Source organism: Uranotaenia lowii, chromosome 2, assembly GCF_029784155.1.
Source record: "Uranotaenia lowii strain MFRU-FL chromosome 2, ASM2978415v1, whole genome shotgun sequence".
NCBI classification, from domain to species: Eukaryota; Metazoa; Arthropoda; class Insecta; order Diptera; family Culicidae; genus Uranotaenia; species Uranotaenia lowii.
The window spans coordinates 340655972-340669739 of record NC_073692.1 but is presented as its reverse complement, the minus strand read 5'-3'; the positions used below and the strand labels follow the sequence as shown (position 1 = coordinate 340669739).

General features: G+C 35.4%; 1 protein-coding gene across 1 annotated transcript in view; it reads right to left on the bottom strand.

The window, feature by feature from the left end:
• Positions 1 to 1880: 1880 nt before the first annotated feature.
• Positions 1881 to 13768, bottom strand: part of LOC129746990 (proton-associated sugar transporter A-like) — a 29320-nt gene continuing 17432 nt past the window's right edge. The window contains exons 3-7 of the mRNA XM_055740999.1: positions 12595 to 13121; positions 12396 to 12526; positions 11952 to 12126; positions 11751 to 11846; positions 1881 to 2438 (exon numbers count right to left, since the gene is read on the bottom strand). Coding sequence (XP_055596974.1) covers positions 2307 to 2438; positions 11751 to 11846; positions 11952 to 12126; positions 12396 to 12526; positions 12595 to 13121 — 1061 coding nt within the window. The 3' untranslated portion in view covers positions 1881 to 2306. The remainder of the gene's footprint in view (positions 2439 to 11750; positions 11847 to 11951; positions 12127 to 12395; positions 12527 to 12594; positions 13122 to 13768) is intronic.

Genomic DNA, 13768 nt, shown 5'->3' with positions numbered 1-13768 from the left:
CATTAAATTGAGAAAATTCCATAGTTCTTGTTGTATTTCATCACATATTTAATATTGCAGCTTTTTTCAAGAGCTAAATTTCAAACTAAGATCTTTAATGTGAATCGGATTTGAGAAAATCACATTTAAAACTCAAAGCGCTCATCTATTTTTTTTTACATTTGAAAAATTTCATTTAAGTTCATTGATGTTCAAAACCATTGAATGTGTGTTTGATTGATTTTTTTTGAACATAATATGTTCTTTTTCAAAAGAAAATAAAGGGTTTCTTTCTTTTGATCAATATAGCGCTGAGAATTAGAGGGAGAAGAGTGCCCAAATGATAATTTTGAGTAAATTTATTGAATTCAAGTAATTTTAATTCAATTGAAAATATGTTAAAAAATATTTTAAAAAAAACTTTGTTTTACACCAGATAAGATTTAAAGAATCGATTTGGAAACTAAACTCAGAATCAAAGATATTGGCACTTATCTGCCTCCGATTTTAAGGGCCTCAATTAAGCTAATTTTTCCAGTTTTTCGAGCAAACTCAAAGAAATCTATCATCACTATGAAAGTAAGCTTCCTATTTTGTTACATAAGATACATACAATGATTTCCTACATAAATGTAGCTTACCTTTTGAAAAATTAAGGGAGTATTTTTTCAAAAGTTTAAATTCAATACGAAAAATTATTAATGTTAATTACCTTAAAACTGAATGATTATATTTTCCTTGGCTCCTTGCATTCACACTGGGTTATAAGTAGGTACCTACCTCAAAATTATTATTTTTAGGTAAAACGCTTTTTTCGTTGCCCGTTTTAAGGGCCTACCAACCTTTTTCAGGTAAATTATTTTTCTACTTATCTTAGAACTTAAACAGTGAACTATAAACAGGACCATTATCTCTCTTGATCAGATAAGCAATTGAAATTTTCAATACCACACCTATTTTCAACGAATTACTATTGAAAGACCGAAGTGGAGAAACAAAAATCAGTAAAAATCAGTTATCAAATTATTTTCACCTTGGAACAATGTAGATGTTGTTGCCTTGTGTATCTATCCATTACCACAAGTTATTGATTTGTTTGAAACAACTTCGCCTTGATTTAGAATTAAAAGTTATTCACTATACTAAGTCAACTCTGTAGAACAAAATAATTTTGAATAATTTTAAAACGCAAAATGTCGTGGACATGAACATGGACTTGTTTCTGAGGCTGGGAATTGTTCGTACGAAGTATGTAGACCTTGTTCTTAAAAAAAAGGGGGACCACCAACAAATATATGGGTAGATTAGTTCCAAAAAAAGAAGCTTTATCCAATGTTCAATCAATTAATTTTAGAAAAGTTATAAACCAAGGTTTGAAAAAAAAATCAAGAAAAAAGGCTTTCATATACAAAATTCTACCGTATACCTTCAAGTTGAGACTTTTATCTGTCGTTCAAACGTCGGCAAAAACTGATAATGACATAAAACTGGCAAAGGATTTAACGATGTTAACTCAGTCTCGCGTGTTGTCTGTCCAAAAGGTATTCTCCGGAACATCCCATCAGTCCTTATCACTTTAAAATTAGCAGATCGTTTCTGCAATAAACTGTTAAGCCTACATCCTATAACGACACATCTGAATAGCATAGAAACAAACAATTTCGGCAGCCATGTGTTTTCATTCAAAATATTGTAGAATATTTAAGATTATCATAAGCAAGATTAGAAATTAGCCTAATTGTATTTTGTCATTTGAACAGCTTACCCTGAATTCCAAAGTATATTAAAAGTTAGTCAAACTTTTTCCCAGGGAGTGATAGATTTCAAAGATGATAGAAAATCAGTTAGACAGATTTCTTGTGAAATTGTGAATCTTTCAAGTTCAATAAAAAAAACTCATGTCTATGAAAAGTATTTATTTATTTTTAACTAACACGGACAACATTGCACAAAACATGATAAAAACAATTCAGATAAAAAGTATCACATTTCCATAAATAAAGAGAAGGCAAAACTTCTCTCCCAAATAAGTAAGTTCCTCTCAAGCAGAAAGTAAAGTGAAGAGCTCAGCTCAGGTTTCATTGATGGTTTCTTTCGTTCACGTTATCTGACTGGCAGCAGTCGCTAATAAAGTCGTTAAGTTGCCGCCGCTGCCGCGCGCGTGCCTCCTATGTGACTTTGTGATATAGGTACGCGCAACAACTTCGATCGTCAACCTCGCGGCGTCGCGACGCAACGTGACGACGCAATGAGCTTTGGGTGGTTCGGGTCGATTTACACTGAGTAAAGCTGAATGAAAGCTACAGCTGCTGCTGCTGGTGGTGTTTTTAAAGATCCATCAAGAGAACCTGTGTTGCCGAAATGGCCGCGAAGAACGAGAACAAACTGGCCGTGTAGATTATTACCGTGGTGTCCCCGATGGCGTCGATGACACTGCCGATTCCGAGTGCGAGGATAAGCTGAGATGAAAAGAAAAAAAAATTAAAATATCTTCCATTCCTTATTTAAACTAAAATATTCTCAAGTTGTTGAAAAATGAATTTATCAATCATATAGGGGAGAGTGGGGATACTTGATCCCCTTTTCTTATTTTCACCATATCTTTTTGGAAAAAATTAGCAACTCGCCGTCTTTGACATTTTCTGACAGCTTGTAACTTCAAGTTTCAATGCTCCAAAAATTACGATACTTGAACCCGTTGATGAACTAGAAGCATTTTCGTGGGAGTAAAAAAATTGCGATTTTTCTGAAGTCATGGGAGACTTGATCCCCTATTGAAGGAGGCTTGATCTTTTATTCAGGAAGTCCTAATCCTTGTATAAAAATCAAACAAAACCCCAAGATAGAATGTTAATTGACTATTTTGGTCATGTTTGTTCTCAGTTCACAATTTATAGCAGACATAAGAAGAAAATTCTATAACTTTGTCTCAACGCTAATAACATTGCATACTAAAAGGCGCTATTTTTTATAACTAAGAGAAAATTAATTATTTTTTCTCTCTTCTTCAGACAATTGTTTGATTAATATTAGTATTTGGATAAATATTAGTTATTTCGTAATCAGCAATCATAACGATCAATTCAGAAGAAGAATATGACGTTTGGAGGGGGGATCAATTGTACCCAACTCTAGGGAATCAATCATAACCATAATCCACATTTTAGAAAACTTTTTCTGAAAAAAGTTGAGAGTTTTCCATTACTTTGAAAATATGGCATTATGAAGTTCATTTTACGCTCGAACGATTGATACATTGGAAAAAATATTTTTTCCAAAATTTTCCCATGTAAGGAACATTCTAAAGTGATGAAAAAAGATCTTCAAGTTACATTTTGTGAAATTTTTCAAACAAAGTTCAATTTCTCAAACAATTATTTTGTTTAGATTTTTTAAACTACAAGCATTGTTATTTTGCTCATTTTGGCACATTTTTCTAGAACATTTGATCTTTGTAAGACATTCCAGTTTCGAGATATAGCTAAGGAATCAAGTATCCCCAGGGATCAAGTATCCTCATTCTCCCCTACTGCTCTTAATCGCAGTCCCAAATGAAAAGACGAGCAATCGACAAAATAAGCTTTTTCTGTTTTGGAATATATTTTTGAATTATGACCACAACTTTAAGCGTGGACAGAAATCGTTTGTTTGGAATGTTTTCTGGGTTTTCATTATAAATCGAAGGACATTAAAATTTCATTTCGGGCTTTTATTATGACTCGGAGCGTCTTTTTATCCGTTATGGAACTGTTATGATTATGAAGGTATATACGAGTTTTTTTTTCAAATCTACTCGCATAACAGCCCTATACCGAAATTATACTTCTGAGGAGCTCCTTGCCGTAAGATGGATCTTTTTTGTGTTTAATTGTATTTGGTAGTGCTTTTTTTGGCAGTCATTTCTTCTATCTTTGTAACCAGTCTTCAAAGACTTTTGTTAAATATTTTGTCATCAACTACATTAAATCTTAGCCCGGGTGTACATTGTGCTGAGCAGCAGACCACACTAGACCATCGGAAAATTCGACTGGGCATAAAGGCAATATGCTGCTCGTCAACAACAGAATATGCTAATTGCCACACACCAACTTCGGTGAAAAAAAAAGGCGACGAGAAAAAATTTTTTTTATGTATTTTATTTCATTCGAAGTTTCAATTTATTTTAAAAAAAATATAATCCCTTCCGAAAACGTGTCAAAATTTTGGAAATTTTGAGTTGTTTTGGCTCAGGCCATTCAGACGCTCTTCAAAAATGCCTGATTGAAAACAACTCAGAATTCGCGAAAACCCCTACAATTCATTTCTGAGTTGTGCCGTCCTAATCAAAATTTGAGTTTACCCAGTTTTGGCGCATTTTGAATTGTTTTCCTTCAAATCTGAGTCAAGGAGAATAAGAGTGTGGGTTCTATTTTTTGGGAAATGACGTATAGACATTCAACTAAAATTAAACTTTTCGACTTTTTTATTCAAACTGTAATATGTCAAAAACGACAAAACATCTTTTGTAGCAAATTCAATGAGAATATATAAAAATGAAGCAAACATGAGTCGAGTTTCAAAACTTATATGGTAGGAATCAGAATATAAGCAGGTTCGATTTGGTTGGATTTTGAATGTACAAAAAATTATATCTACCGATTTTTTATCTCAACTTGTATTGATATCCAAACCAGAGACTCATGAATTCAAATTTCAAAATTGTAATGATCCATTCATCCAAATTTTCTTTTCATTTTGACTTTCAAAGGAAATTAATTGCATTGGTTTTCCATGCATCGTTACAATTCAGTAGAAATCGAAGTTTTCTGTGCAGGAATTCAAATGTTTTCCTCGAGTAGTTATTGATTCCAATTCAAAGAATCTCTGAAAACTGGAGAAGTTTTAGTTTTAGTTTAGTTTAGTCAAGGATCTCTCAGTGACCATTCTGTAGAGCAAAGTGTTTGGTCGTATGTGAGATATTGCAATTTGAATGAAAGAAGTTCAAAAAGTCTTATTTTCATAGAATTGATGTGTCTTATGTTTCGAATACTTATGAAAATGTTTAAAGATAATAAAACCAAAAAAAAATCAAATCTTTAAATATTAAATTTTAAAGCAACAATATTATTGGAGTTGAACGTTAGATATGTGTAAAGTATTAGATATTCTTGCGTGCACCATAACGTCTTTTAAATTATGCACAGTACTGGTAGTAAATAATTTGTAAAACACCAACCACTTCACTAAAAAAGCCATAAAATTATTTGTTCATTTAAAACCATGCATTATAAGCAATGCTGAATACATTCAAGTAATTTAATAATATAAATAGACTTTTTTCACTTATATCCCAGCGTATTTAGTTCCCAGCTTGAATGAAGTCAAATAAACAAAATTACTTTGAAATCAATTATGTTCCATTTTTTTTTGAGTCCGACTGTAGTAAGCAAAAAATAGTAAAAATGAACCGGTCTAATTCCAATTATTGCAAAACGGTTTCCTATGCTTGTCGCAGAATTACGACGAATTATGGGGTCCGAGCGATTCGATTTCAATCGAAAATAGACAAATTTACATAAATCAGATTAGTTTGAGTTCATTTTTCTAATTTTATTTCAACATTTTTCTGTTGGATTTTATGATTTTGATTGTTACAGGCATTGATAGGAAGCGTTAAAGCAAAGAAACACGTTGGGGGGATCACTAAGTTCGTCTTTCAATATGGCGGAATGTGCCAATAATTCATTTCACCACGCGATTTCAAAATCAAATATCTCAAAAAATAGTTTCAAAAGTGACAAATTTGTTTATCATGTGAAGTAGCTAATTAAAGTGGAAAGTTATTTTTCGGCTCTTAAACATGCATTCATGAATTAAGACGAATCAGAGAGATACGACGGAGGTTGGTGCCCCTACCCTAGTATCAGTTTTGTGAGTTCGACTTTTTTGTAATAGCTAACAATATTTAAAGTGTTTCCAGACATTTCAAGCATAAAGGTTAACAATCTATGCACTTGGAATAGGTACATCATTTAACAAAACTTCCAATGTATAAATTGCAATTTATAACAGTGTCTATATAGTGCCTATGGTGTCTTCGCGACATTTTACTTACATTACAAGTATTTTAAAATTAGTTTTCAGTAAAGTGATTTAATCACCTAGTAATTAGTGATAATTTTTTTTTTGTAATTTCCATTTTAGTCTTCTGCAATTTTTTAAAATTATAAAAAGTATAATAGTTTTGTTGAAGACATCAGCATCGTAGTTTTTTATTTGATTTAAGCTAGTGGTTTTCAACAATTTTAGGGCAAATATAAAACTCAGTCACTGTAGGGGCATAATGAGAACGTCTCCGGGAGCAGTATAAGCATCATTATTCGGGGTATGATTAGCATTTTCTGCCGTAGAATCTTGCAGCGAAATCAACTCGATGAAGTCAACTTTATTAGAGAGCTACAGGTTAACTTTCATCTGACGATTTGGCCAATGGTAAGGTGTCGGAGAGATAATCAGAGGACTCGAGTTCGACTCTTAGCGAATTTTTATTTCCATCCAAGTTCTAGATGATGTTCCAAATATTCCAGACGTCTGAAGCAATGTTCAGAATGGATTATAATTTAAAAATTAAAATACTCATTTCTCCATGAGTAATTTGGTTCTTCTTCTTCTTCTACTCAGGATTTCAGGCAACACAGTTGTGTTATCACAAACCTAACTTGAGTAGTCTTGCTTGGCCTTGTGATGATGTAAACATTTGTACCTCGTTCATCATTATCATCATCTGTCATGAAAATCATCGATCTATTGCTCAATTGCGAATTGACCAAAGCATGTGTAGAACCAAAACAAACAATGTTTTGGTTCTGCTCGGTGCAGTGGATAGGGGTAGTCGTTTAGCCTAATGGCGAACGTCTTTGGCTTTTTAGCCAAAGGTCCAGGGATCGAATCCCGCCACCCTAAAATCTAGATTAAGGAAATTTAGTAAGTCCAGTATTATAATAGGAGCTTTTTTTTCCTGTAGGGGAGAACCCACTGTGACCAGTAGTTGATCTATTGTGGTGTTTACCCCGCGTTACTATATGCTATCAGGTTCACTTGCACTTTTGATTGGAGTGACAGTTGATTGCTGACTAAGCATTTTTTCCCAATCGGGTATGATATCAAAGATGTATGATATAACCTTCTTAGGGCTGATATGCAACCATATTTCTTGTGGGCTTATTAACTTTGCTACAAGTACACGCTCTCTCCTATTTAGGAGGGCGCAGCAGTTGCATAGAAGATGCTCTGCAGATTCTTCTTCGAACCCGCAGAACCGACCGTCATTTAGTGGTATGAATAAGGTTTAGCAATTGCTCCGGTAGCTTTTACTTTGCTCGAAATCAAGCAAAGCAAAAGCCCAAAGCATTTGCTTAGTTTGGTATGAATAAACATTTGCTTAGCAGATGTGTACTAAAGTCTTAGAACATAGCTTTTGCTTCGAAAAAAAGAGCTATCCAACCAGCAGAATCTGAAATTTTCTAAAGTAAAATGAAAGAAGACGATCAAAAAATTGAAAAGTACGGCTAAAATAGCCATGAAATCGACGGTGCGGGTGGTGGGTGTAAGAACGATCGGAAAAATTTAAGTCAATACATGCTCGTATGTTGATGTTTAAAGAAAATTGAATATTGTCAAACAAAAAATGGCCTAGCTTTTTAACATTTGTCATAAGCTCTCCCACACGTTTTCGGATCGGGATAATCAGATATATAAAAAAATAGGTAATAGGCGCGCATCTTAACTTAGATGTTTTTTTAAATCTTTGAATTATAAAAAATCATTTAAATTTGGGAGATCTGAATTATGTTTTTAATTATTACAACTTTCTTCCAACTTCAAGCCGATTGGAACTTCTTCCACTGTAGCCGGATTTTTTTAATTTGAAATATTTACTAATTGATTTGTTTTGTTTCATCTTAGACGAATCATTTCATACAACGACAGGAATATGAAAAAAGTTGGGTTATCACTTCGACTGTTCTTTATCTATGTTGAAAATGCCTTTTTAAGTTGTATTGAAGTGTAATATTGCTAATTTTATAAATTCATGACGTTGTTGAAGAATTTGGTTATTGGAAAAGTCTGCTACCAAGCATGCTTAGAAAATAAAGTAATTGCTAGGAGATTTCTCGAGCGATTGCTTCAGATTTGGGCTTTATTCATACCAAACTAGCTTGTTCTAAAAGTAAAAGCTCCTGACTGAGAAAACAGCTGTCAGAAAAAACTTTATTCATATCAACCGAAGCAATTGCTTTCTGCGACTGCTCGAATGCTCGATTTAGTTTAGCAAAAGCAATTGCTAGGGTTTTTTCATACCACCTATTGTTTTGAATTATGTTTATCCTTTTGAGATGCTGTTTTGTTGGACAATGTTCGGTCAAGAGATCTGTGTAAGTAGTTAATTCGTGCTTACTTAAGTTCAACATGTTTTTTGAGAGTCGTGCGCTTGGTTCAATGAATCTTTTTGCCTGAGTTGCTCCCTCCGCTGTTTTCCAGTTGGAAACGATAGTGGTGCTTTCCCAGTTCTTGAGCTCCATAGTCAAGGCACTTCTCGATACTCCGCAGAAAGGTTCAGGTCCAATCAACAGTTCCTGAGATCCTTCCCTAGCTAGCTGGTCTGCTTCTTCGTTCCCTAGGATACCGCAGTGGCCTGGTACCCAGAATAAAGATACTCTGTTCCTTATGGCCAGGTTTCTTAGTGCAACTATACACTCCCAAACTAGTTTGGAGTAACATGTGAACGTACTTAGTGCTCGGAGAGCAGCCAGGCTGTCAGAGAACATGCAGATACTTGTGTACCTGTATCCTCTTTTCAAACAGGCTAAAGTGCATTCTAGAATTGCTTGAATTTCATCTTGGAATATTTTTGGCCAATTTCCCATAGGAATTGAGATCCTGAGTCTAGGTCCGAAAACCTCTGCCCCAGTTCTATTATCCATTTTTGACCCATCAGTGAAGAATAGGATCGATCTGGGAAGAACCGCAGGTCCACCTGACTCCCACACGTCCCTATCATTGATAGTTACATTGTATGGTATGTCTAGGTTGAAAATCCAGTTCCATCCAGTCATCATTTTTCACAATAAGTGAGTTTAATTTAAATTTCTTTAGGATTTTGAGGTGTCCTGTGAGATCTCCTTCATAGAGAGTTTTGTGTTTGGTCTTAAGGCACTACGTTCCGCCTCTAACTCAATGAATTGATGTAGAGGCAGAATATTTAGTAGTGCATTTAGAGCCTCATTCGGTGTGCTTCGCTTTGCGCCAGTTATAGCTAGTCTTTGGAGATTCGCTGGTTTTTTTCTGGGCCGTAATTTGCATAGTTTTGGTCCACCATACTAAGGAGGCATAAGAGATTTTGGGTCTTATTATAGCTGCAAATATCCAATAGATAATGTTCGGCTGTAGTCCCCATTTTTCCCCTACTCCTTTAGGGCAGACCCATAGAGCTGTTGTAGCCTTAGCGATTACATGCTCTATCAGTTGATTCCACGATAGTTTTGAGTCTAGTACTATGCCTAAATATTTCACTTGTGATTCGAGGTTTAACACTTCCCCATCTAATGTAAGAGGTTTTAGTGTAATTTTCGTCTCATAGTTAAGGCTATCACAGTAGTTTTGGAAGGGTTTATATTCAGTCCCTCTTCCCTGCACCAAAATAGTGCGTAGTTGAGTGCAGTTTGCATTCTATTAGACAACAGATTCTCATGTTTTCCCCGAACTATAATAACTACGTCGTCTGCAAAGCCAATAACTTCGAATCCCATGGATACAAGTTTGTTTAGGAGGTCGTCCACTATCAAGGACCACAACAACGGTGTTAGAACCCCGCCTTGGGGACATCCCTTCGTTGGTGTGGCTTTGATTGTAAGTCCTCTCAAGCTTGCATAAATGGTTCTGTTTATAAGCATGACACTAGTCCAGTTAACAATTGCCGAGTGGCACACTCGTCTTTTCATAGCTGTTTCGATTGAAGTGTGAGATGCGTTATCGAATGCCCCTTCAATGTCTTAAAAAGAAATCTAGCCGTAACCGTGGACATCCCTTTTTGTAAGCGAACTGGAAGTTGTTTAGCTTACTTAAGCTAAGATACTGCGATTTAATATACTCGTCAAGTATCTTCTCCATTATTTTCAAAATAATGGACGTTAGACTAATAGGTCTGAATGCCTTAGGTTGCGTTTTATCTTTTTTTTCCCTGATTTCGGGATAAAGATCACGCGCACCTTCTTCCACTGAGTTTGAATATGACAGAGGGTCATACTGGCGACGAACATCGCTACCAAGGCAGGTGTTACCATTTGTTTAGCTTGCTGTATTTGAATTGGTGAAATTCTATATTCACCAGCTGCTTTGAATGGTTCGAATGTACTTATTGCCTAGTCAACCATTGAAGGTGTAAAGATTGTGCGTGATTTGCTAAGTGCTTCATCACGTCTGACATTTCGAGTGAGTCTTTCAATCGGAGTGTCATGATTCTATATTCCTTCGATGGATTCTGGGAAATGCGTACTTAGTAGTAATTGAAGCGTTTCATTTGGGTTTGTAGTGAACTCTCCGTTCTTTTTCTTCAATTGACCCAATCCATTTGAATGTAATAGGAGCTAGTCGATGAGGCAGTTCCGAGTCGTGCTAAAAATAGAATCCGTGCTAAAAATAGGTGCAGGGAATCGTTCCGATCCACAAAACTTCCGAACTGTAATTTTCAACAAAATATCGTATACAATTTAAAAATTAGTTAAATACAAAAATTGGCACCTTATTTAACAAATTTAGATAGCATAAAAACTGTAACGAAGTGAATAATCCAACAGCCTTTATAAAAAAATTTTAAAATTTTGTATTTAGATGAAAATAATTTCTGTTGAATAATGAATTTTCAATATCCCTCTTGTTTCTCAACCGATTTTAACGAAATTTATAGTTTTGAAAACTTTTCAATGCAACTCAAATATCTTTCTCATCCAATACTCAGCTACAAATCTTCTGTTTTCCGTTATTCAGAGTCTAAGAAAAAAATTTCCATGCCCAATTAGTGTCCAAGGAAGCGGAAGAAAGAAGATATTCACTGTGCACAAGGATGTATATTCTTTTATATTCCTTAAGATCATGACAAAAAAATGCAAAAAAGTAGTCAATGAATCGTCAAAATTGTTTGTGTCACACCAGATAAATTTCGAAAAAAAGATTGACGTTATTAAGAGCATTTTTGCATCTTTAGATTTTCCAAATACGAAAAACAGAATTTTTGATGAATTTTCAAAATTAGCTGTGTTTTGAACTTTTTGTCAGTTTGCAATTTCTCTGATTCTCTAACATTTAAATTCAATTTTGCACTGAATGTTGAATATAGAAACGCTAGATTTCTGCTGTAATTTTCATAAGAAAGGCAACTTCATACAGATTCTAGTGATGTTCTTACTTTTGTGCTGCAATACTTTAGACAAATTTGATAAAAAGCTTCTTATTTCCACTTTTTTGGACACTAAGTAATTTTTTTAGCATTCCGTTGCTTATTTATCTACTGTCTTTTTTTCTATGCTTTTTCGGATTATTTTTATAGACATCAAATAACAAAAAACTGAAGATTTGTATCAATTTCTACAGTAGAACTGAAGACATGAGAACAAAATTAAAAATTGCTACCTTTTTTTCCTTATTTCAAAAATAAACTAATAGTTAAGTATAAAACCACAGTTTACAATTTGAAAAATTCTATAAACTTTTATCAATATGTTGCCTCAACTTACCTGAGCCAGAAACAGCATACTGCTGAGCATAGATACATCAGTTCCAAAACCACGTTTCTGGTTGGACTCTGCGTATTTTCCATCCTTAATGGCAAACTGAAATGGCCGGTCCCACAACAAGAGAGACTTCATTAGTAACGTTTTCACTAGAAATGCAAATTTTGAAAAGATGCATTTTTTCCTCCTGTGTAGGATACTTACCGAGTTTTTGGCGTGATACTGAGAAATGGCCAGAAACGGTATCGAATAGATGGTAGCATACATGATGCCAACCGTGGGTCCACAGGCGAGCACCATCCATTTGGTTCGGAAGACGGCCATTAGCAGCATCCCAATGCTGTAGACCAGGATTCCACCGACATAAACATATCGAGCACTAGGAATTAAAGTCAAAACAAAAGTTTTCTGAGCAACATAATTGCATCAATTAACTGAAAAACGTTCAATTTAGGATTGAGGAATCCAATTCGTTAAGTTTTCTCTGAATAATATAAACAGTGAACGAAAGAAGGAAACTTTTCAATGAAGTACATACTTTGTTTAATAGCTTCGTGGGTAACAAAAACACACTTCAAGTTTGATGCTTATAAGAAGTGTCTGAAAACTGACCAAGACAAATTTTGAAGCTCGATTTTATTCACTAACCTAAAATATTTTATCAGTTTTTCGATCATCAAAGAATAGAGAGCACATGAACCAGTGAATACAGCCATTCCCCAGCAGCCGAATCGGACACCTTCCTCATATAAAATCAATCCTGGCGAACCAGTTGGAGCCTGAAAAGTAAATAAAAATATTACTGATTTCATCGATTTCTCACAAAAAAAAAAACCCATCATCTCACCGTCACATCCCCTTCGAAAACGGCAGATCCAACAAAATCAGTGAAGTACATGCAGTAGCTAAGATATCCAAACATTGACAAAAATTGTGTCAAGTACAAAATCGCCAAAGACTTCGGCATGTGTATCAAATTTTTGAAAAAGTTTCCACAAGAGATCGATGGTTCTTCCTTCTCATCAACAGTTATCGAATAACCATCCACAGATTTCCTAGGCTCCAACACCACACCGGAAACACTATAAATAGCTAGTTGTCGCTTTTTCTCTTCCTCGAACATCGATTGCGTTATCGGTCGCAGGAGTGCATCCTTTTCCATCTGTGGCAGCGAAACCTCCCGGTAGCTTGTAACAGTTACTAGAACTCCGATCAGCATAACGATCACCACACACAGGAAAACGGCCGCCTCGTTCGATCCCATTGCCGTTCCGAAACTGTTCTGGGACCAATCGATGGCACCGAGAGTGTAGCCAGCCGTGCCCCCGATTCCTCCGACGATCATGGCCGTCGTTAGCACCCGGGGATGGTCATCTGGAAGGGAACAGAAATTACAGTTGTAAGTGTCGAAAAAAGGAAGAAAGTTTGGTATCATATTATTGAAGGTGATAAGAAAACTCAGACGCCCTCTTAACCAAGGGGCCAAGGGTATTCCTCACACGGAATTATCTTTTCCTTACTACGGATGTGACCATGGTTTATATCAGCAGGTTTCACACGTAGTGAACTGCACTATTAGGATATTCTCTATCGAAGAAGTTATTCTACTACGCGCAGCATCCATTACGCTCAAATTATGGTTTTCGAGGACTAACGCACTTCACAGCTCTTCCTCATAAGTTTTTTCGATGAGGTTATTGACCTTTTGGATCCCCAGCTTATTTATGGAATGAACCTGTGCTTGGATCCTAAGAGCTTCTAGTGCGTACCCATCGCTTTTTAACACATTGCGGACCAAATACGAGATATCTCTTTTTTTTGCTTGCCGATAGTGTGCTACACTTAGTGACCAAACTCATAGAGACCATCTAATTATGAGACTTAAAGATACTGAGTTTGTATAATTTGGTCCCCAGCCCAAAAGTCCAGTGGTTTCTAGGATAAAGAATGCCAAATTTAAGAGTTTCATGGCTTAGCGGTCCTTAATTCGTTGAGTTGGAACTTCACGCAGCACACTAGGA